Genomic DNA, 23,445 nt, shown 5'->3' with positions numbered 1-23,445 from the left:
GCGAACAGTAAATACATCGCTCTTCTCACAATTCCATGCCGAGAAGGGAGGAATCATTTTTGTGCATAGTGGGATCCATATGACTAAATCCGCATCATTATGCGGGAGTGTATTGCTACTTCCCTGCTTGAAAGTTGTTGGGCCCCGGAGAGAAGGGCGATATAGCTAGCAGAAAGTTTTTCCCTCATTTGAGGATCAAGGTTTTCAAGCCAGTAGGAGTGCTTGGATTGCAATCACAGCTGATTAGTACATGCACACAGTTAGAGTAGTTCTTGGTTTCCAACAATACTATTGAGGTTGTTAGTCCAACCAATCTTGGTAGTTATAAGGATTAACATACAGTGTGGTTGAAATTGATGAATGCAAGCAAATTAAATAACTGAATCAGATTGTAAACAATAAAGAAAGAGTTTGATCGAGGTAGAAAGCAATAAGGGGTGAATGGACCGGATATAGGATAGTCGTAGTGATCAAAACAAATTACAATTGTATATCAATTAAATTACCATTTTTATGATTACAATTATACATAATATGAATAATCGCAATTATAACTATCCTTAATTTTGTCAATTGCCAAACAGTAATTTGTGAACCAAACAGTTGATATGCTTTTTAGAGAGATGTCAAGAGTGAACCTATGCCCCCGGGTCTATTTTCCATTAATACAAAAAGTCTCCACAAATACTCTTTTTATTTGCTCTTTTACTTTCTACCGCTTTGCATATCAGTATCTGCTTTCAATCTTGAGGCTAGCAAGAACAAGGGGAGTGATTACCCCCTTGCCTTTGTTGGGTGCAAGCACTTTGTTTTGTTTGTGTGAAGGTGTCCTTAAAGTTGTTAGTGTGGTGCCTCCTAGTGGTTTGATAAATCTTTGTTCTTAACCGAGCGAAATATTTATCTGCTACTGTACTACTTCACCCTTCCTCTCTGGGGAAATCCAGCAACTCCATCGTGAGCATGCTGCAGATGGAATTGATCCGACGGGGATCCACTACGTCTACGCAAATGGCGCTTGGGTCTGCCTCGAGCCGCGTGACCGCCACCTTGTCGGACACAGTGCGATCCATTGGCGCCCACCCCACGGGTGGCGGCGCAAACCTTTCGGTGGCGCGTCCCCCCGTCGGGCTCTAAGTCGGAGGTAAATGCACATGGCCCGTCCACTACGAACGCTGAGACGTGCTCGACATGTGAGGTAGAGGGTGCGGGAGGCCGCGGTAGCCCTTGAGGCCGATGCCGCGGAGACGAAGTCGCACGCCGCTGCCCAAGAGGGGCCGCAAAGGGTGACCGACACCCCTTGGCGCCGTAACCGCGAGGCCCACCCGTCCTCGTCCATCATCGTTCTCACCTCCACCGGCGACGTTGAGGCCATGCACTAGTGCAGAACCGGGCTATAGCACCGGTTCGTAAGGCCCTTTAGTGTCGGTTATGTAACCGGCACTCAAGGGTGGGGACTAAAGCCCCCCCTAGTCCCGGTTCAACACGAACCGCCACTAAAGGGCCACCACGTGGCACGAGCCCGTGCCGGGGGCTGGGAGACCTTTAGTACCGGTTGATAACACCAACCAGTACTAAAGGTTTTTTAATTGATTTTTTCTGATTTTCAAATTTCTGAATTATTTGACGAATTAATCTCTAATCGCCCCTCGTCATTGCTCTAATCACCCCTTGTCATTCCAAATCGTCTAACTTCCCAGCCAGTCACCCATCCTCTCACTACTCCAGCCTAAGCACGGTTAACTTTCAAGTTCTATTCCCCCTAGTTTCCAAGTCTGCACTTGTTGTTTACTTGACAATAGTAAGCTGTCAATCCTATTAACCCTCAGGAGTTTAGCTTGAGAATGAAGTCACACGTTTCACCGTTTGAGTTTGAAACTATTATTCTAAAAAATTATTATTATTTAGTAACACTAATATTTCTTGAATAAGTAGTTTGACCATAGTTTGACCAAAGTTTGACCAAAAAATTCAAAAAAACTAAAATAATTATTTATTAACACTAATATTTCTTGAATAAGTAGTTTGACAAAAAATTAAAAAAAAACTAAAATTTGAGGATATCTTTTTTTCCTTTAAAAATTTGAGGATTCTAAAAGTTTGCAAAACGGCCTACGGCGGTCGCAATCGGATGCGGATTTTCGTGCTGAATGTTTTGATATATTATGCTTTTTTCGACAACGTATGCAAAAGATATGGTTGTTTTACTTTTTCCTAACATTTTTTTTGCAAAACATGTCGAAAATTATGTTTTAAAATTTCCCTAAGTACTAGATGTAGTAACATAACTACATCTCGAAGGATTTTAATTTTTGAAATTTTTATTATTTTCTTTTGGTTTTTTTCAAAACAGAAAAGGTGATTAGGGGGCGGGGGTAGAGTTTGAAAATTGTCCTTTAGTCTCGGTTTGTGTCTCCAACCGGGACTACAGGTTAGACCCCTTTAGTCCCGATTTGTGTCACAACCCGGGACTAAAGGGGCCCGTGGGGCCCGGCCTGCCGCCAGCCTGCCACCACCCCTTTAGTCCCGGTTTGTATCAGGTCAGAAATAAACCGTCACTATTCATTTACAAACCGGGACTAAAGGGCTTAACATTAGGCCCTTTTTCTACTAGTGATGGGATCCAATGAGGAATAGTAGAGAATGGGAGACGATGGTGACTCGCGACCCATGTGTGCCAGCCGTGTCCCATGTCCTACTCTTCCTCCCAGGGCTCACGACTGTCGGGCATGGGCGGGTAAAGGAACAACAAGGACTTGGAGGACGGCTGCGGGCAAAGATTTAGACTAGATTTTACATTGCAAGTAATTGTATGGACTTGAGGATTTGCTAATGATGTATCTGATTGTGGAAAAAAACTTTTGAGGAGTGACCTGTCACCGTTCGCGGACATTTAGGGGGTCAGATTAGCTAGGATGGTATGTAGATGTTGTGCCCGCGAGGGTTGCTGTTGCCAGATATGTCGGTTCTTATCAGATGTTGGCAGTTGTTATGTCTATCAAGGAAAGCAGGTGACTGGTTATTGGCGCGGCGACGTCGACCTCTTCGATTGCTTTCTTCCGTGACAAGGTCCGGTTTATACAACCCTCTTGATTGGAGTTGAATGAGTGCAAGTTCGTGTTGAGTGGGGTGTCGCCCCAACCGATGTTCCTATAGCAGTCACTGATCTCGTTGTTAGCCGTGAGCAGCTATCATAGTCTTCAAAGCATTGTACTTCCCGCAAGAAAGTCTTCAAAGCATTGTACAGCGAGCGTGCTTGTAGGTTTCCCTATCCTTTATGTCTGTTCGGTATATTTCCAAGCTCCAGCAAGTGACAAACAAGTGAATGAAGAAGTCGACCAGTATGAATTTTGTTGTAATTTGAAATTTTACAGGTCATTTTGTGTCTCGTTGTCCTTTGATTATATTGTCTAGTCTTTCCCTCGATAAATTCAATACTCCCTCATTCCATATAATAGAATTACGGAAGGAAGGGAGTATCATACATGAGATGGACTTTGGGAGTCTTTTCTTCGGAGAAAAATGTCAATTCGTGAAAGCTTATTTGGCACCCATCATTTGGGTCTGAATTCTCGGAATTCATTTACGAATTCCAACATGAACATGTTTGTCTACCCAGGAATTTGGCGTGCAAAAATCATTCCACAAATTCAGCTGATTGAAATGGTATGAAAAACCAAATCTCGTTCAACACCCTGTCATTTCACAAATCCGCTCACGCTAGACACCCTTATCTCGTCCCCGACGTCTCGCGTCTCCTTGAACCACCACCACCCACGAGATCCACCGCCGCCGGAATCCATCACCACCGACAGGCATCCTCGACGCCAGGCCAAGGGCATCCCCATCTCCTGAACGTTCTTAATTGCCATATGGGATCGTCGGTTTAGGGGAGGCCAGCAGTGGGGGCTGCCCTCACGAAGGCGACGGCGAGGGCAGCACGAACAAGCACTGGTGAGATGGTTCAAAGTGGAACCAGTAGGTGGGGTTGATGCTACATCACCGAATTTCGGATCAACACAACTACCGTCTTCGAAGCCACCGTGAGCAAAACATTGTTGTATGCGTGAACATCAGAGGTCCAATGTTATACCGTTGCTTATTTGTGTCGGTAAGGATTTCACCTCAAAATCCTAGTGCCAGCCAAACATAAAATTAGGATTTGGATTCCGGATTTTGCCAAATGAAATCTCTAAATCAGGGGAGCCAAACGAGCAGGTCGAGAAGTTTGCAACTTTTTTGAGGAAATGGAGAAGCTTGCAACTTGAGCTAACGGACGGCGTCCACTGTGCAGTGCTATATGCAGCTATTGCCGTTATTACAAACAAACGAAACGATGACAGGGATCAGGATGCGCTAATATAGGAGTAGTATAGTGTACCGCAGCTGGAATGGAACCCTAGCGAGCGAGGCGATTTTCCCAAATCGCCGCTAATCCCATACCCGATCCGTACCTGCTGACGGCGTCGCCCCGCCCCGTGCCTCCGCCCGACGCCGACGCCCGCCGTCGCGCCGCACGCCGCCCGCTTCCTCTCGCGCGCGTCATCCCGGGGTCGTCGGGCGCCCCCGAGCTCCGTCCCGTCGGCCTCCGCGTCGAGGCCGCCCCCTGGTCCCCGCCCCGTGTTCTTTCACCGAAATCGGACCGCTCTTCGCCTGGTCCCCGCCGTGCCAGCTGTGACGAGGTGAGGGCCTTTGGCCATCGGTGCCGATTTTTTTTCCTCCATTTTTGTAGCTATAGAATGGATTGTTCTGGGATAACGTAGTGATGAAATTTGCTGCCATATAAAGCTGTGTATCTACAATGGAGTTTGCTCTTGCATATATGGCCAGAAAGGAGTCTGCCCTTGTATGTTACCATGAACCTGCTATTGGTGTCAGCTTATATTTACACGAACTTGCTCTTGATGTCGATTTGTGGGTACTCTGTGTGAGCATGTGTCCGAGTTTGTTGAGGCGCTAATCCCAAATACAGGAAACAAAATGTACTTATGATCACTCCGATTTCATGTCTGCCCAATTGATCGAGTAACCTGCTGGCGGGTGTATGTGCGCCTGCAAGAGTTGTTATTACAGAACATAAATTCGTAGCTTCTTTAATGTTTGCAGTTTGTTTCCTTTCTCAGTTAGGCAAGAAACTGTCCCTAATAATGATGCTATTAACTGAGACCAAAACCAAATCCAAGGTTTGTTCCAGCTTCTGAATTTTGGGCCAAGAATAATCCAAGGCTTGGTTTGAGCGTCTGGGTTGTAGGCTAAAATTTGGAAGTCAGGGGAATTCGTTTCTTGCTCATATTCTTCAGTAACACAGTAAGCGATAACACATGTCGATTAATCAGGATACTGTTACAGTCTATGGTTTCCCGGGGGCCTTCTTTTCCACCATTGTTTCTATGCGAAGAGGGGCTTAAGCTGAAAGAACCACCCTCCTAGATCAGCCCCTGATGCTAGGTCACACCCTTCTGTGTCTGATATGATTTCTGTATGTTTTGAAATTTCTTCTGTACCTCCTTAGCTATCTGACTGGCTACTACTCTCCTATTTTCTATCTATATTGTGCATCCACTTGCTCTTGTTATTCGTGGTGCTACTAATCATGGCGTGTTGTTGTCCTCATCTTTTCAGTTAAACTGCTTGCACAATGAGAGTAGAGGACAAAAAGAGATCCCTAACAGTTGCCCCCTTCAAGTGTGCTTGGGGCGAGGAGTTCCGATTTGTGGAGGCTGGGCGTGGCTGCATTGCGTTTGAGGCATCTGCCCAGAATGATGTTACCCTGGTGTTCCGTGAACAGCCTGGGAGCCAGCACTACCACTACAAAATGGACAGCAGTCGTCATTACGCTGTCATCTTGGGTAGCCATAGGAACAAAAGGTTGAAGATTGAAGTGGACGGAAGGACTGTTGTGGATGAAGCTGGAGTCGGCCTATGCCGCTCATCATCTTTCCAGAGCTACTGGATCAGCATCTATGATGGATTGATAAGCATTGGACAAGGAAGGCATCCAAACAACAATGTCCTCTTCCAGTGGCTCGACCCTGATCCCAACCAAAATGTTCAGTATGTCGGATTATCCAGCTGGGACAAGCATGTGGGCTACCGAAATATAAGTGTTCTTCCATCAGCTCCTCAAAACAGCATCCGTTGGAGTCAAATTGAGTATGCATATGCTGAGCGGCACGGGGAAGGAGGTCATGCTAAAAATGAAGAATCAAAAGATGGCTGTGAGCAAAGGGTGATTGCAGACTTTCTTGAGAGTTTGGATTTCTCCGATGCTATGTTCGTTGTTGGTAGTGAAAGAAAGGTTGTTCCTGCGCACAAAATTGTCTTGGTTGCTTCTGGAGAGTTTGATTTTATCTCAATGAGTGGAACTGCCATCGAGCTTCCGTCATTCTCCTACCCAGTTCTCCACTCGCTTCTTGAGTATATCTATACAGGGTCTACTCAGGTAAGCTTCGATTTGTTTCAAATGCTCTTATATTGAAATTAAGCAATGGTGGAGACCGTTAATGTATAGCGTGCTCTTATTTTGGGGTTAACGCAGATTGCGGAGTGGCAGCTGGATTCACTGCTGGAGTTGAGCTTACAATTTAAAGTTAAACCTTTGGTAAAACGTTGTGAAGAAATGCTCGACTGTTTTACTAAGATGGATAATGATCGCTCTGTGTCTAGTAGAAACTTAGAAGTATCAAGTAGTGGATCTCAAGCCCATCAAGTTGATTATTTCCCTTTCAAGGCTCCAGTGAGTGTGCAGAAAATCAAACAATTCCTTGCAAGTGGTGAGCATAGTGATATAAATATCTTTGTTGGTGGACAAGGTTTTGTTGCCAAGGCTCACAAACTCGTCCTTAGCTTGTGGAGCATGCCATTCGCCAAGGTACATCTTTGTCCCGACTTTGTATTTGTTTCTGGTTTTTTCTTTGTTGGTTTACAATATTCACATTTTGGCATAGTGCGTCAAACTTAGTGTAATCAAAGATACTTGTATACTTATGCAGATGTTCACAAATGGGATGAAAGAAAGCAGTGCTCCGAATGTATTTTTCGAAGATGCTTCTGCTGAAGCATTTTCTCTCCTCCTTCAGTTTATGTACAGTGGGGAACTTAAAGTGGATAACCAGTATATCACACCTGCATTGGTTCAGCTGCTTTTATTATCAGATCAGTTCGCCATCACTGTTCTTCAGTTTGAATGCTGTAAAAGAATTATGGAATTCCTTTCAGAGGTACCTTTGCTTCCTCTTACATAGAATGCTACACCAAGTGATGCAATTAAGTAACTTTTATCTGTTGCTATTCAAGACTTGACGCGGGCCTGTGCTGGTTGTAGAAGTGGGGCCATTAGCCTCGGAATTTAATTCTTTGAGATATTGATACAACTTTCCATCTGCATTATACATGCAGGATTCGACTGTTCTACTGGAAGAAGCTTATTTTAACGAATTTAAGGGATATGGCTTGTGCACATTTGGTGAACTTGCTAGCTGGCTCGGCATAGACTGACCCCTGAAAGTTTATTGCAGGACACAGTATGTTCAGTATTACAAGCAGTGTCATCAATACCATCTTGTAAACTGCTTGAAGAAATGTGCAAACAGAATTTTGCAACACATTTTGATTATTGCACAACTGCTTGCACGGACTTTGTGCTGTTAGATGAGGCAACATTTAAGGATATTCTTCAGGCAAGTTGGAATACTGTTTTCATTTTATCAATTGCCCTGCAGTCAGGCCAAATACGAATCACGTCCATGAGAAAATAGGTATAAGGTGACCAGACCACTGAGATTGAGCATCACATTCGAAAGCAGTAATAGATTGCTTCAACTGTCACCTCCCACAAGTGCAGCGATGTTACTAGAAACAACTTAAGGATTATAACTGTGTTGATAAAGCTCTTCAAAAGAAATCTCATATCTAATTTTGGATTTTTCCTACCAAGCAAAAGTATCTTCCTGTAGTCTTTGTAAAATGGTAACTTTCCGGTAGTAATCGAATCCTACAATTGTCATATGGTTAGGTATGGAAGGTGAAAGCTCTCTTTTATTACTTCAAATGTTGGTTTTGCCAACATATGCTGAACATCAGTGGTATCTCTGGTGCATGTATTAAAGTTAAGGATTACATAATTGAATAAATCTGTACGGAACTGCATGCTAAGTTTCTTGCAAGTTGCAAAATGGCATGCATAACATTTGTCCTAAATGGACTGCGTTCCTGAGAAGTTTAGCAAGTTTTTCTTGTCGACATTGGTCATATTAGTAGTAATTTTGCAGCAAGGTGATATGACTGTGACATCGGAAGAGAAGGTTCTGGATGCCATCTTAACATGGTGTATGGAGGCTTGTGAAACTTTTTACTGGAGTTCTGTAGATAAGCTATTAAGCACTTCAACACCAGAGCAGCTCTTTGGAGAGAGGCTCACCGCCATCAATACTTTACTACCATTTGTGCGGTTCCCTTTAATGCCGCCGTCTCTCCTTCAGCGGGTACTACCGTTTGTTTTTATATTGTCCTATCATGGATCAGTTTTAACCTTCTGCTGAATGTTTGTTTTGCTCCTAATAAACACTTGTTGGTTCTCTGCAGATGGAGAAAAGTAACCTAGCAAAGCACATTCAACTGTTCAGACAGTTGGTTAGTAATTATATAGATCCATTTTTTTGGCACGTCAGGGTATGTTATCCTACACAGGAACTGTACAGCTGATTTACTTCTTGGATAACAGGTTGCAGAAGCCATTGAGTTCTCTAATGCTGGTCCATGGATGATGATGACAAACAAATGGTCAGTATATGTTAATGCATTGATCAAGTTCAGTAAGAGTTGGTATGCCTGAATATTTATGAACCTTAAACCTTCCAGCGAGAGATTTCTACATAGACGCTCAAGCTATAGAGAGCTTCAGTATATTTCTGATGGTGATAACAATGGTGTGATCTACTATGCTGGGACGTCATTCGGGAAGCATCAATGGATCAATCCTGTTTTAGCCAAGGTAAGAGAGAGGTTTGTGTTTGTGAGTATTCAACATAGAAGTAACTCGGGTTTTCAGTGGCTCTAATTCTCTGCTACCAGAATATCACTGTGACGGCAAGCAGCCCAAATTCGAGGTACACGGACCCAAAGGCTCTGGTTTCAAAAAATTACCAGGTATTGATGTTATTGAGAATGCTTGGGAAACATTTCTTTTAGTATAATTTTCCCTTGCATGGGATAAAGTTGACATGTTGGGACACATGACACCAGGGGACTTGTTTTGCTGGGCCTCGAGACGAAGATGGCAAGAAGTGTTCTTGGTGGATGGTAGACATTGGACAGGACCACCAGGTTGTTTATGTGAAGATATAAAAGAAAATGGTTCTTTTGTTTGATTTGAGCAAAGACGTTAAGTTATTGTGTTATGTTTTCGTGCAGCTTATGTGCAACTACTACACGGTAAGGCAGGATGGCTCTACGGCATTCATGAGGTCTTGGGTTCTTCAGGTACAAATCTTTCTTTGCTTTGCGTTTCTTCTGAGAGCTGAATGGTTGACATGAGCTAACCATGCATCGCGCATGTCAGGGATCCATGGATGGTGAGAACTGGACAAGCCTCGTTGTTAACGAGGACGAGCGGGCTATTTGCCAACCAGGGCAGTTTGCATCATGGCCGATCACAGGCCCATCGGCGCTGCTGCCGTTCCGGTTCTTCCGGCTTGCTCTGACGGGGCCGACGACCAGTAACACCTGGAACCTCTGCATCTGCTTCCTGGAGCTCTACGGCTATTTCCGCTAGACGGGGACAGGTCTCGTGTAAGATGTTTTCGTCGTTTTTAAAATTAAAACTACAGCAGATGTTACAAAGAAGGACAACACTGTATGTATCACTGTTTACACACAGCACAAACATCTCTTGCTTGAGTTACACAAACTGGCACAAGCATGTGGTACATAGAGTTCATAAAAGGATACTTGTAACAAGCTTGAATAAATGATTCCACACAAAAAAGGTTGGAATAAATGTCTGTTTATTTTGCTTCTTCCTGGTTGTTGTCTGAAATGTATGATGTGCATAAAGCTTTGATTTGCTTTGCCTAGCATCTCAGTACCTCTTTAGAGTACTGTCTTAAAAGCCACAAATTTCACCGTTGCACAACTTCGTTCTTCAGTTGCCTGGGGTATATATATTCGATCGCGCATTAACTTGCATATGCTATCAATCATACTGAAACATTTGCAAAAGATTTACAAGCTGATTGACGGACACATCTCAAAGGTAGCAAAGCATTTCCCTCCGTGCAAATCTAGCTAGTAGCTAATACACTTCCCTTTTCGGCCTGTTCCTGGCGCGCGTGCCAGTGCCAGTAGCTGTGACAAGGACCTGCTCCTTCTCCGCCGCCGGCAACGCGGCCTCGTCTCCGTTGACGACGTACTCTCCGCCGCCGTCTGCCGCCTCCTCGGAGGAAGCCTCGTTCTCCTCCAGTATCGCCTTGTTGATCTCCATCTGCACATGCACATACGATAATTTATCTCTCAATGATACTACATGCCAATCAGCAGATGCTTGTTCATACTTCATACAGAGTACGTGCTTGGGCGGAGAGGCGCGTACCTCCCGGAGGAACCGCTCGTCGAGGTCGTCGGCGACGCGGGCGGCGGCGACGAGGGTGCCGACGAAGAGCGAGAGCGGGAGCACGAAGGCGAGGATGAGCACGTTGGTGCTCGGCGGCCCGCCCGCCCGCACCACCATGGGCCGGCGCCGCCGCGGCGGCCTGGCGCGGACGCGGACGGCGGGCCGTCCGAGCGCCGACGCGCCCCCGCCGAGGCGCGGCTGGATGGACAGCGCGGCGAGGGCTCGAGAAGCCATGGACGGACGGTGGAGACTGGAGAGGCGAGGCGAGGCTCAGCTGCCTGCGCGGGCAGAGAGCGTGATAGGACGATGGCGTTTGTCTTATCCATTCTTTCCTCTGCGCCACGTCGGCCCGATTAATCCCAGCCGCCCGATCGTAGCCGCACTGGCATGCTTAACCGTTAGGCCCTACGACAACCCCATCGGCCAACGGGCCGGAGGCCCACGGCAACCCTGCACAAGACGAACGGGATAGTAAAGAAGGAGCGCAGCCCCTAAAAAAAAAGTAAAGAATAAGCGCCTATTGGACGCTCACTGCGCCAAAACGCTCGAGTTTCTCACAACAATTCGCTCTAGCAAGCAGCAGTACTGTAGCGAGCAGCGTTACGTTTTTTCCTAGTTTTTTTTCACTCGATTTTTATATCAAAAGGCAAAAATTTATACAGAAATAGTAGGCAACTTACTAAATCCGCATTTTTTTGTGTAATAAGATTAATTTTTGCAAAACACTAACTTTTTTTTTGAAACTGAGAATTTTTCTTGACCTTGTGAAGAATGTTTTTTAAAATCTGAACATTTTTCAACAAACTCAAGCATTTTTCGCTATTGTGATTTTTGAAAACGTGCATTGATTTTAAAAACACGAACATTGCTTTCAAATTCAAACTATTTTCCAAATTTGTGAACAGTTTTTGAAATGTGAGCATTTTCTGAAAATAAGAATATATTTTACAATTGTTTTGAAAATGTGATCGTTTACTAGAAAATCAGAACATTTTTTAAATTTCAAACAATTTTTATAGAGTTCCTTTACAATTTTACGAATAAACTTGAAAATTGCGGTAATTTTTTGATAATATCAAACAATTTCTAAAAATTCAGAATGTTTTTTGGAAAATTATAAAAATTCCAAATTTTTTTAAAATTTATAATATTCGGACAACTTGTAAAATTGGAAATATTTTTGCAAACTTCGAATATTTCTTGATTTTTTTAAAATGCCGAACAATTTGGGAAATTGGAATTTTATTGAAAATATTTAGACATTTTAGAAAACTAGACACTATAAAGAAATATCAAGAAAAATACTGAACCGGGACCTTTTAGAATCTTCCTAAAACTAAGAAAACCGTATTAGAAGCGTCTAGAAGGTTCCCAAAAACAGTAGAACACCTAAAGTAGCTAATGGGTGGGCCTCTATTGTTAGCTTGGTGTGGTAGGGCGACTATATGCCGCATATGACGTGACGTAGGATGTGCCTCATGAATATGTCAAAAAGTTGAAGACTACTTTGATTACATGAAAACTTTTCAATGAAGATTTGGCATTGGATGATCACCTCGTTGTTTCAGATTGCAAACCAATTGTGGCTGATAGATAGCATATCGGGAACGATGGTGCAATTGCTATTCTCGATGCAATTTAGTTTCACCCATGAAAAGTAGGGTCTCATATTTTGAGGTTCATAATCTCATAAAAATTCTATTATCACTAACTCTTGGGCGCCATGTATGGCTAGGCAGTCCTTATGACCCTGAAAGTGCTAGTTATCGACTAGGGGGGGTGAATAGGCGATTTTTATCAAAGTCTTCAAAACGTGAAAGTTTCGAAGACAAACAATAGAAATAACCTAATTGATATGCAGCGGAAGATAAACTACAACAAGCAAGCCATAGTCAAGTATGCAATAGTGTTAATGTACGAAGACTAATAGCAGCTAGGTAGTAGGATCAGGATGGAAGATAGTATGAAGCCGATCAACAATAGTAGTCAAGCAATGAAGTCAATCAGATAAGATAGATAAGTAATGACTTCACGAAGACAAACTCAAAGTAAAGGAGGGAAGAGATAGAACCAGTCACTTGTTGAAGACACATGATTTGTTGGACCAGTTACAGTTGCTGTGACAACTGTACGTCTGGTTAGGGAGGTTGAGATTCAACTCAGAAGACCGTGTCTTCACCTTATCCCCCTTGAGCTAAGGACACTTAGTCCTCGCCCAATTACTCTGGTAAGTCTTCAAGGTAGACTTCCGAACCTTCACAGACTTCGTTCACCCGGCAATCCACAATGACTCTTGGATGCTCAGAACGCGACGCCTAACCGGCTGGAGGATACACAGTCCTCAAGTGTAATAAATCTTCAGGTCACACAGACAGAAAGACTTCAGTGATGCCTAACACTCTTTGGCTCTGGGTGTTTGGGCTTTGTCCTCGCAAGGATTTCTCTCTCTCAAATGCTTCTAGGTGGGTTGCTCTCAAACGACAAAAGCCGTATACTAACTCTGAGCAGCCACCAATTTATGGTGTAGGGGGTGGGCTATTTATAGCCACAAGGCAACCCGACCTGATTTGTCCGAAATGACCCTGGGTCACTAAGGAACTGACACGTGTTCCAACGGTCAGATTTCAAACACACGCGGCAACTTTACTTGGGCTACAAGCAAAGCTGACTCATCCAACTCTGGATAAGATTTGCTCTCATTGTCTTCGCTCAAAGACATAGGATTTGGGTTGAGCATCACTTCAGTCACTCTGACTTAGTTCACTTGGACCCCACTTAACAGTACGGTGGTTCCTGTGACTCAACAAAGAAGAAAAGGAAACAACGAAACCACACAGTCTTCGCGCTCCATAGTTTTCACGCAATGTCTTCTCATGTCATAGTCTTCAATATGAATATCTTCTCATACCACCATTGTCTTCAATGTCTTCATACATTTTTAGGGGTCATCTCCGGTAGGTAAACCGAATCAATGAGGGACACTACCTGCGTTATCCTGCAATTCTCACAAATGCATTAGTCCCTCAACCAACTTTGTCGTCAATACTCCAAAACCAACTAGGGGTGGCACTAGATGCACTTACAATCTCCCCCTTTTTGGTGATTGATGACAAACTGGTTGAAGTTTTCAACGGGGATAAAGTATGTGAAATTGTAAAGGATAGGAATTGTCTTCATAAGTAGCAAGGGCTCCCCCTGAAGATGTGCATATAAGTAATTTTGCTTTTAGAATGCAAATGCACATGGCAGGTTGTACTTGTGGAGATCCACTTCAACTTATGAAGATAATTCATCATGCATGAAATGATATAGCATATAGGATGACATGCATAATGAAAAATGGACGTCTGCAGGACGATCTAAGTGCAGAAGTTATCATCGCACATGCGGAATTTATCATCGCATCACAGTAAAGCAAATAAGTAGCAGACGACCATCAAGTTTAGGTGTTACAACTCAAAGAACCAAATGTTTTTAAAAAGCAAGAGTTGTAAGCACGAGGCAAAAATATAATGCAACCACCCATATGAACCTGCTTGGAGACTATCAACTCATATGCTTCTCCCCCTTTTGTCAGTAATGACCAAAAAGGTTTGAAGACATAGAGCATCTACTCGTCCTCATGGGGAGTAGTTGAAGCAGCAGGGTTGTCGTTGTCGTTTGGCGGTGCAGATGAACTTGGTGCAGTGTCGATGCGTGCAGAAGTAGGAGGTGGTGAAGTAGCATCATCTTCGTCATCGATGACATTGGCATTGACAGTTGCAGCGGAGGAAGAATAATCAGAGTCTTCAAGAGATGGAGTTCTTCGTAGGACAGCATTCCGTGGAGGAGTGGAGTCAAACTTGAATCTTTCAGTGAAGCCATCGTCTTGAAGATCTGCTTCAGCACTTAGCAGGGTCAAGCTCTTCCATGATCGCCGGCAAGTTTCATGAGCAACAAAGGCATTCATGGTGGCATGGTTACGAATGCGATTGACATCCACCAAGAGGCTTTGCATTTGACGCTTTAGCCAAAAATGATGCTTATCTTGCTTCTGATGTAGGGCCACAAGAAGTTCTCGGTCATTGAGGACGCGAGAACACTTCCGAGGCTTTGGGCAATAGTGCTTTCAGTGGCTTCAGTAGGTGCTCGATGAGGCAGGCGAGTATTTTCAGCCAATGGATAGATTCGTGTTGCTGCTTGAACACCTTCAATGGGTTAAGTGAAGCTTTGGTGCTCGGCATTCTGAAGACAAAGACGCTTCTTGGCAGGGTCAGAATATATGGCTTCAACTGACATATCAACCTCTGGTAGAAAGATCACATGATTGCGAGCAGAAGGTTGATAGTTGACAGATGAGTGTCGCTTGATGAGGCGTATGACCCATGGAGCATAAAACTTCAGACCAAACAAATCAGATCCAGAAGCAGCAAGTTGCCTGATGAAGAAATCATGTGCATTGAAGCTGATGCCATTGAGAATGTAAAAAACCAATGTCTTCATGGCTCCTTCGAGTTTTGCAGCTGATGAATGTCCTTTGATAGGCCATAGAGTTCGCCTGATGATATGATATATGGTGCGCGGCAGATACTCAAGGTCATCAACAAAGAACTCCTTTGGATATTCAGCATCACGTGGCAAAGGCTTCATCATGCTCAACATCTGACTCATATTGGGTTTAGGCTTATGGAAGATGCTTTCCAAAGCATTGCGGTGATTTTGACAACCAGGTTCATAGAGTTCTCCGGGAGTGGATAGGCCTGTAAGCTCAATGATGTCAAGAGCTTTGGCTTCAAGATGAACATTTTCGGTCAGCCACTCGAGAACCCATGTCTTCGTATCTCTGTTGTAGCCGCGAATGTGTAGAGTAGCATAGAATTGAAGCAATAGCTCTTCATTCCAGTGTTCTTTATCTATGACAAAACTAAGCAGCCCAGCATCACGAAAGCAGTCAAGTGCTTCTTATAAGCAGGGCAGTCCAGTAATGGCTTCAGTGTCGAGGCGCATATGAGGGAAAATGCGCCCTTGATCATACAGAACACAGGAGTAATAGCTTCGCTGCTGATGACTCCAGAACCGATCTGATGATATTCTTGGCTTCGTGTAGGGGTTCTTCGAGCTGTCAAAGAATGTGTTGTGGCTCTTGAAGCCATTTGCATTGAAAGACCCGACAGATGTGGCAGTACCAGGAAACCTTGGCAGTCTTGGCTTGGGCTTCTGGACCTGAGGCCTATGCTCAATGTGATAGTCAAATTGAGGACCAGAGACAATAGGCGGAGGGACCAGAACGGGCCATCTTACTGTGATTAGCTCGCCATGGTTGTATGCTTGCTCGATTGTATAGGGCCTTGGGGGCGGAACAGGAGCAGTGGTAGCAGCTGAGGCTTCAGGCTGCACAACAGGTGGTTCAGGAGCAGGTGCCTCATTAGCTTCAGGTGCAGTGGCCTCATTAGCTTCAGGCACACTGGTTGGTTCAAGCTCCACATTAGCTTCAGCCATGACAGCGTCATCGACTTCACTTGCGTTGGTTCTGGCAGCTTCAGGATTTTCAACCTCCACTTGAGGAGCTGGAGGGTCAGGCACAGACACGTTCACTTCATGAACTGTTTCTTCAGGCATGGGGGGAGTTTGGACACGTTTTTCTTGATGTTCCTCATCGGCTGATGCAGCCGGATTGTCTTCAGCAGCTTGTGCTTCAGACACAGAGACATTCACAGTTGGAGTGGATTCAGAGAACACTTGACGTGCAACAGGTTGACGGTGCACTTCTCCTTCTGGAATGCTCGGAAGAGGGACTTGAGGCCTTGGTCCTTTGCGAAGCCTTTGTAGTACAGGCGACGCCTTTGGAGATGGAGTGGGCAGGTCCTCATCCTCTTCAACTTATACGGATGGTGTGGTTTGTTGTTGTTGGGGAGTACTGGGGGAGTCTTGTTGCTGTGGGTGATCAGCCCACGAAGCATCCTGAGCAATTGGCGTCAGAGGACGACCAATGCTAATAATTTCGCTGTTCGTATGAACAGGCGATGATACCACATTATATTCGATCTGAGGAAGAACTTCATCATCTTCAACATTGTCATCATGACCAATGTCTTCAGCAACGGTGGGTTCAGCTGCTGGTATATCTTCAGCTTCAGGAGCCTCTGTGGAAGCAGGCTCATGAACAGTCATGCGAAGTTCTTGGGATGCAGATGCAGGACGAACCACTGAGATGGGTTCAACAACAAGGGGCTCTGTGGGAGCAGCCCGACTCTTTTTGGTCTTGCGCTTCTTCTTGGAGGGAGCGGCATCAGAGGCTTCAATATTTTTCCTCTTTCTGGCTTCAGCCTCGGCATCCCTCATCTTCTTCTGTTCTGAAGCGGTTGTGGTGACCTTTGGCTTCAAGCCAGTCATGCTGCTCGGGAAGATAATGCGTGGGGCTTCTTGGCTTGAAGGTGCAGGCTGGTCAGCAGGAAGCTTCTTCTTTTTCTTTGCAGCCATCCTGGGGTCAATGCCAGGACGGCCAAGTGACTTGCGTTTCTCAGCCTCATTGTAGGCAAGCACACACTTATCAGCCAAACGCTTCATGCGCTCACGAGAGCCTTGAGCTTCTTGGCGCTTCTTCAGAAAAGCTTCTTTAAGCTCATGCAGCATGACCTTGAAGTTTCTGACGTCTTGAACACTGAGCTTCGCCACATGCTTCTTGAATTGAGCCTTCTCATAATCAATTTTGTTCTTCAGCTCAACGATGCGCTGAGCAAGAGCTAGCTCAGAAGCAATGGCGCCATTGAAAGAGACGCTGAGGCCAATGGGAAGCTGCAGATCTTCAAAGCTTAGATTGTGGGTGTCGAACCACTCATCAATAAAGTTATGGATGATGGCCACGTCAAAGAGAGGCAAGTTGTTGAATATTTCTGCTTCTTCCTTGCTCTTTATTAGTTGCTCAAGGGAATTATCAGCAAGATCTTCATCACTGGACAGATCAATGGGTTCTTCACGCAGAATGGCGGCAGGAGTCAAGGCTTGATCAGTATGCCTAACAAGTTGCTTTTTCTTCTCCGTCCTCTTGGAGATGCGGGATTGATCTTCAGACTGCACACTGGCTTTAGGAGGTGCAGTGGCCAGTGGCTTCACACGAGAAGCTTTTGGAGGTGCAGCTAATGATGAAGCCTTAATTTTCTTTGGCTTCTGCGGCCTTGAAGGAGGAGCTGGGGCTTCATCAGAATCGGCCTCATTGTCAGAATGATCCACTTTGGCACCTTGTACCAAGATGTAGGAGATGAGGCCATCAAGATTTGCAAAGGGGCCAATTCTGTTTTCCTTAGCTTCATGTGTGCCATCATCACGGGGAGCAGAGGGACCAGGATTGAAGTCTAATCCCCGTGACTTCTTGTTTTCCTTTGCCGAAGCCTTAGCAAGCTGGAAGTTGCGCTTGAAGAGATTGTCGTCACGACACCAGAGCAATGATGATGGGTCGGCTTCTTCAGGCTGTGGTCCATGGACCATGCAAGGATAAAATTCTTGCGCAATGGCTTCAGCTTTGTTCTTGGGGGGAAGGCCTCGATAGAGAATATCACCCCAAGGAATCTTGATAGCATTTTTCTCTGTGTACTCCTGGGTGACGAACTTGTACTTGTACCACTGTTCAGCCCAATAGCGTCGAATCCATTGGATTCGAGTCTTGCACTGATTGTAATCTTCTTCAGGATCTGTTTTATACATTTCTGCCAGATCATCAGGTAGATCCTTTGATGTTCCCCCACGACGCTGTCTGCCACCCTTCCTTGCTGATTTTTCTGCAGCCATGAACTTCAAACTGAATGGCTTCAATATGTTCAAAGGCTTCAGAGATTTTCGCTTGCTGGTCAGACAGGAACTGGCTTCAGGAGAATTTATATGATGCTGTAAGTATTCTGCAAACGAATGCAGACTATGAGAACCAAGGGATTCTCCCACGGACATGTACCTGTGACAGCATTAGAGATGCGAGGGAAGGGAAAGAGGTCATATGCATTCTCAGAAGATTTTGAAGATAAATCAGTTTGAAGACATTGACCTCATGATGCGAAGACATTCACTTATATGAGGTGAGTTGGTTCCAGATTTGTACCAATCCGTGAATAAGTACAAGTGAGGAATCAAACTAGATAGGAAATCTAAGTGAATAGACTAGGCATAATGAGATGCAGACAGAATAGATCTAACATTGAGTAGGTAGAAACCACTTTCGGTAAATAGGATGAATCTATGAAGATCAAAAAGGTGGTAAAAATAGAGTTATAATTACCGCACGAAGAACTGCTAGAAGGGATGAATAGGAGATCGAGCAGTTCAGCCCACCGTGCCCTAACTTGGCGATGGAGGACACCTACGGCGACGGCGGAGAGGATGATGTCCGCGGCCGGCGTGAGGACGGCGTCGGAGAAGTCGCGGCAGCTAAGCGCTTCGTCGCCAGCGTCGTCGAGAGTTAGCGGTGGCGCTAGGGTTTTGACGAGGTGGAGAGGTGGAAGAAGGTTTTCTTGACCGCAGGGGACACGTATTTATAAGTAGGTGTGCGGCATAGCGCAATTACGCAGGTGCCCCTGTCTGTTCACATCTGTGGGACACGTGGCAAGCATGCAACATACTTAGAGTTGTCCCATGTTCCCACGCCCGCCAAGTTTGTCGGATGTTCATTCCGGCTTCTCCGGATATCGACAATAAAGATGAATCATTTAAATAGGACTTGATGTTTGTCTCTGTGTCTTCTGCTGACTAGGACGCGGAGAAGACATTCGACAGTTTCAATAGAATGCATATGATTTGGACAGATAGAGTTTGAGATAGAAAGCATAGAGGGGTTAGGGTCCGATCACATTCACTTAGTTCAAAAGATTCAACTTGAAGACATAGCTATAAGTGAATGATGTAGAGGACAGAACGCTAGTGTGTATATATATATGCAATCAAATCATCATAGCGCAGAAAATCATGAAGATAAATTGAAACTGAAGACAAACCAAATGTGAAGTCTTTGCAAAAGTAACGCCATGAGTGAAACACTTCAAACAGAGAAATTTGGTGGTGGCGTTACCCACCGTATAGGAAGTATTAGACCCAGACACGGCGCACAATTATCGTGGCGCTCCGAAGTCAAATTCCATGTTAATGTATTCACACTCAGAGTGTAAGTCTTCATTGATTGAAGATATACCTTACTTCGTGTGTTGCACATCTAAGTCATCAACATGCATAAGTGTTAGGATGTGTGCCTAATCACAGGACATTAGAGGATTCCAAGATATTTAGCTCACACCGTAACTTGCAAAACCTTTTCTCATCCAAGGGCTTTGTAAAGATATCTGCCAGTTGTTCTTCTGTGTTGGCGTGAATGGTGTCAATATCTTTCTTCATGACATGATCTCTGAGAAAATGATGACGAATTTCAATGTGCTTTGTCTTTGAGTGTTGGACTGGATTGTTGGCTATCTTGATGGCACTCTCGTTGTCGCAGAAGAGAGGTACTTGTTTCAGGTTGATGCCATAGTCCTTGAGAGTTTGCTTCATCCATAGAAGCTGAGCACAACAGGATCCAGCAGCAATGTATTCAGATTCAGCAGTTGAGAGTGATACACAGTTCTGCTTCTTTGAAGACCAACAGACAAGTGATCGTCCCAGAAAGTGACATGTTCCTGATGTTGACTTGCGATCCACCTTGTCACCAACATAATCAGCATCCGAGAATCCAACTAGATCAAACCTTGAGCCCTTTGGATACCATAATCCGAGTGTTGGGGTGTAAGCCAAATATCGAAGAATTCGCTTCACAGCTAAGTGATGCGATTCCTTTGGTGCCGCTTGGAATCGAGCACACATGCAAACACTAAGCATAATATCTGGCCTAGATGCACATAGGTAAAGTAAAGAACCAATCATGGAGCGATATACCTTTTGATCGAACTCTTTACCATTATCGTCGGGACCAAGATGATGCTTGGCTGGCATTGGCGTCGTGTAACCTTTGCAATCTTGCATGCCGAACTTCTTCAGGAAGTCTTTGAGATATTTTTCTTGAGATATGAAGACGCCATTTCTTTGTTGACGAATTTGAAGACCAAGGAAGAACTTCAGCTCACCCATCATGGACATCTGATATTGCTCTTGCATCATGTATCCAAACTCATCACTATACTTCTGGTTGGTGCAGCCGAAGATTATGTCATCCACATATATTTGGCACACAAACAGTTCACCATCATATGTCTTCGTGAAGAGTGTGGGGTCTAGAGATCCTGGTTTGAAGCCCTTGCTCTTCAGGAAATCTTTGATTGTATCATACCAAGCGCGAGGAGCTTGTTTGAGGCCATACAGTGCTTTGTTGAGTTTGTACACCATATCAGGATGTTTTGGATCTTCAAAGCCAGGTGGTTGAGCAACATACACTTCTTCTTCAATCTTGCCATTAAGAAATGCACTCTTCACATCCATTTGATATAGCAAGATGTTGTGATGATTAGCATAGGCTAGTAGTATATGAATAGCTTCAAGCCTAGCCACAGGAGCAAATGTTTCATCAAAGTCAATTCCTTCAACTTGAGTATATCCTTGTGCCACAAGACGTGCTTTGTTTCTGATGACTTGACCATGCTCATCTTGTTTGTTCCGATATATCTGTTATGCTTGCGAGGGTCAGGGCGCTTGACCAGTTCCCAAATATTATTCAGCTTGAACTGTTGAAGTTCTTCTTACATGGCTTGAATCCATTCAGGTTCCATAAAGGCTTCAACAACTTTCTTGGGTTCAGATATTGATACAAATGAAAAGTGCCCACAGAAATTTGCTAACTGTGTTGCTCTTGATCGAGTAAGCGGACCAGGTGCGTTGATGTTATCAATTATCTTCTCAATTTGTACTTCATTTGCAACACGAGGATGAACTGGACGAAGACCTTGCTCATGCTGATCATTTTCATCATTGGGAGGATTGTCTTCGGTCTGAGCATTGTCTAAAGGTTGGTTTGGTGCAGAAATGATAAGTTCCTCTTCAGGCTGTGTTTCAGAGGGCATGATCTCACCAGTTCCCATCAGCTTGATAGATTCACTGGAAGGAGCTTCATCAAGTGTGCTTGGCAGGAGCTCTCGTTGTGAACCATTGGTTTCATCAAATCGCACATCCACTGTTTCAACGATTTTGTAGTGGAAGAGGTTGAAGACTCTGTAAGAGTGCGAATCCTTTCCATAGCCAAGCATGAAGCCTTCGTGAGCTTTGGGTTCAAATTTTGACTTGTGATGGGGATCCTTGATCCAGCACCTAGCTCCAAAGACTCTGAAGTAACTGACATTTGGCTTCTTGCCAGTAAGGAGCTCATAGGATGTTTTTCCCAGAAGCTTATGGATGTAGACACGGTTGATGATGTGACAAGCTGTATCAATGGCTCCAGGCCAGAATTTTCTTGGTGTCTTGTACTCGTCAAGCATTGTTCGAGCCATCTCAATGAGGGTTCTGTTCTTGCGCTCAACAATGCCATTTTGCTGAGGTGTATATGGAGCAAAAAATTCATGAGTGATTCCCCTTGTATCCAGATAAAGATCAAGGCCGGTGTTCTTGAATTCAGTGCCGTTATCACTTCTGATATGCTTGATCTTGACGCCATAATTGTTCATTGCTCGATTGGCGAATCGTCTAAAGACATCTTGTACTTCAGTCTTGTAAAGAATTATGTGCACCCATGTATATCTTGAGTAGTCATCAACAATGACGATGCCATAGAGACATGCCGTTGTTGTGAGGGTGGAGTAGTGAGTAGGTCCAAATAAGTCCATGTGTAGCAGCTCGAAGGGTTGAGATGTTGTCATGATTGTCTTCGAGGGGTGCTTGGCCCTCGCCATCTTCCCAGCTTCGCAAGCACCACACAAATGATCTTTCTTAAACTTGACACCTTCGATGCCTATGACATGCTTCTTCTTGACGAGAGTGTGCAAGTTCCTCATGCCAGCGTGCCCCAGCCTTCGATGCCAGAGCCAGCATTCTGAAGCTTTTGCAAGAAGACATGCGGCAAGCTGTGGACCTACTGAGAAATCGACCATGTATAGATCACCTTTCCTATACCCTTCAAAGACTAGAGACTTGTTAGATTCCATTAGTACAAGGCAACGATATTTTCCAAATATCACAATCATGTTTAAGTCACAAAGCATTGAGACAGACATTAAGTTGAATCCAAGGGATTCAACAAGCATCACTTTATCCATGTGTTGATCCTTTGAGATTGCAACTCTACCTAGACCCAATACCTTGCCTTTACCAGTGTCAGCAAATGTGATTTGACTCTTGTCGGATGGACGTAAGGTTGAGTCCATGAGAAGACTTCGATCACTAGTCATATGATTAGTGCATCCGCTGTCAATAATCCATTCTGAAGCTTTTGGTGACATGCCCTACAGAGCAGTTAGGAGGATAGGCTTCACAAGGTATGTTGTGAAGCATAAGCATTTGATGCACATTTGGATTATCACAACATAGATGAAAGTTAGCACACAGTATGACAGGTAAGCGATTCATATGTGGAATACATAGTAAGTCATTTTATCATGCGTCCCTTTGTGTTTTAGGTCCCCAGCAATAATATTGGACGCCTTTGATTGCTGGCTGGAGACCATGTTCTGCAGAAGAGAGTTAGTTCTTCTTCACCACCCACATCTTGAGGGGTGGCTTAGAAGCAATGAGTCTAAGTGCAACATCTGAGAATTTCGGCTTTGGAGCCCTAGCAAATAGCCTTGCAGGAGATGAATGATACTCATATGAATAGGCAAAAAAGTTCTTAGTATTGTGAACATAGCGGTTTGAAGACACACGCTCATATCCATAAGTTTGAGTGTGATTTCCCTGCAAAACATTGGCGT

At 44.4% G+C, this 23,445-nt stretch overlaps 2 protein-coding genes across 2 annotated transcripts; one reads left to right on the top strand and one right to left on the bottom strand.

Annotated features, from left to right (window-relative positions):
* The first annotated feature begins 4,377 nt into the window (after positions 1 to 4,377).
* LOC119278552 (BTB/POZ domain-containing protein At2g30600-like) lies at positions 4,378 to 10,013 on the top strand. Its single transcript, XM_037559883.1, has 13 exons — positions 4,378 to 4,679; positions 5,620 to 6,439; positions 6,536 to 6,868; positions 6,990 to 7,217; positions 7,515 to 7,676; positions 8,268 to 8,480; positions 8,581 to 8,628; positions 8,720 to 8,778; positions 8,857 to 8,989; positions 9,070 to 9,144; positions 9,241 to 9,321; positions 9,409 to 9,477; positions 9,557 to 10,013. The coding sequence occupies exons 2-13, from the start codon at positions 5,636 to 5,638 to the stop codon at positions 9,767 to 9,769; spliced, it is 2,418 nt and encodes an 805-aa protein (XP_037415780.1). The 5' UTR covers positions 4,378 to 4,679; positions 5,620 to 5,635; the 3' UTR covers positions 9,770 to 10,013.
* A 117-nt stretch (positions 10,014 to 10,130) lies between these two features.
* LOC119278553 lies at positions 10,131 to 10,888 on the bottom strand. Its single transcript, XM_037559884.1, has 2 exons — positions 10,586 to 10,888; positions 10,131 to 10,477 (listed from the first exon to the last, which is right to left on the bottom strand). The coding sequence occupies exons 1-2, from the start codon at positions 10,838 to 10,840 to the stop codon at positions 10,289 to 10,291; spliced, it is 444 nt and encodes a 147-aa protein (XP_037415781.1). The 5' UTR covers positions 10,841 to 10,888; the 3' UTR covers positions 10,131 to 10,288.
* Between the last annotated feature and the right edge of the window lie 12,557 nt (positions 10,889 to 23,445).

The sequence above is a fragment of the Triticum dicoccoides genome, chromosome 3B, assembly GCF_002162155.2.
Source record: "Triticum dicoccoides isolate Atlit2015 ecotype Zavitan chromosome 3B, WEW_v2.0, whole genome shotgun sequence".
In the NCBI taxonomy this organism is placed as follows: domain Eukaryota; kingdom Viridiplantae; phylum Streptophyta; class Magnoliopsida; order Poales; family Poaceae; genus Triticum; species Triticum dicoccoides.
This window is presented reverse-complemented; position numbering and strand designations above follow the sequence as displayed.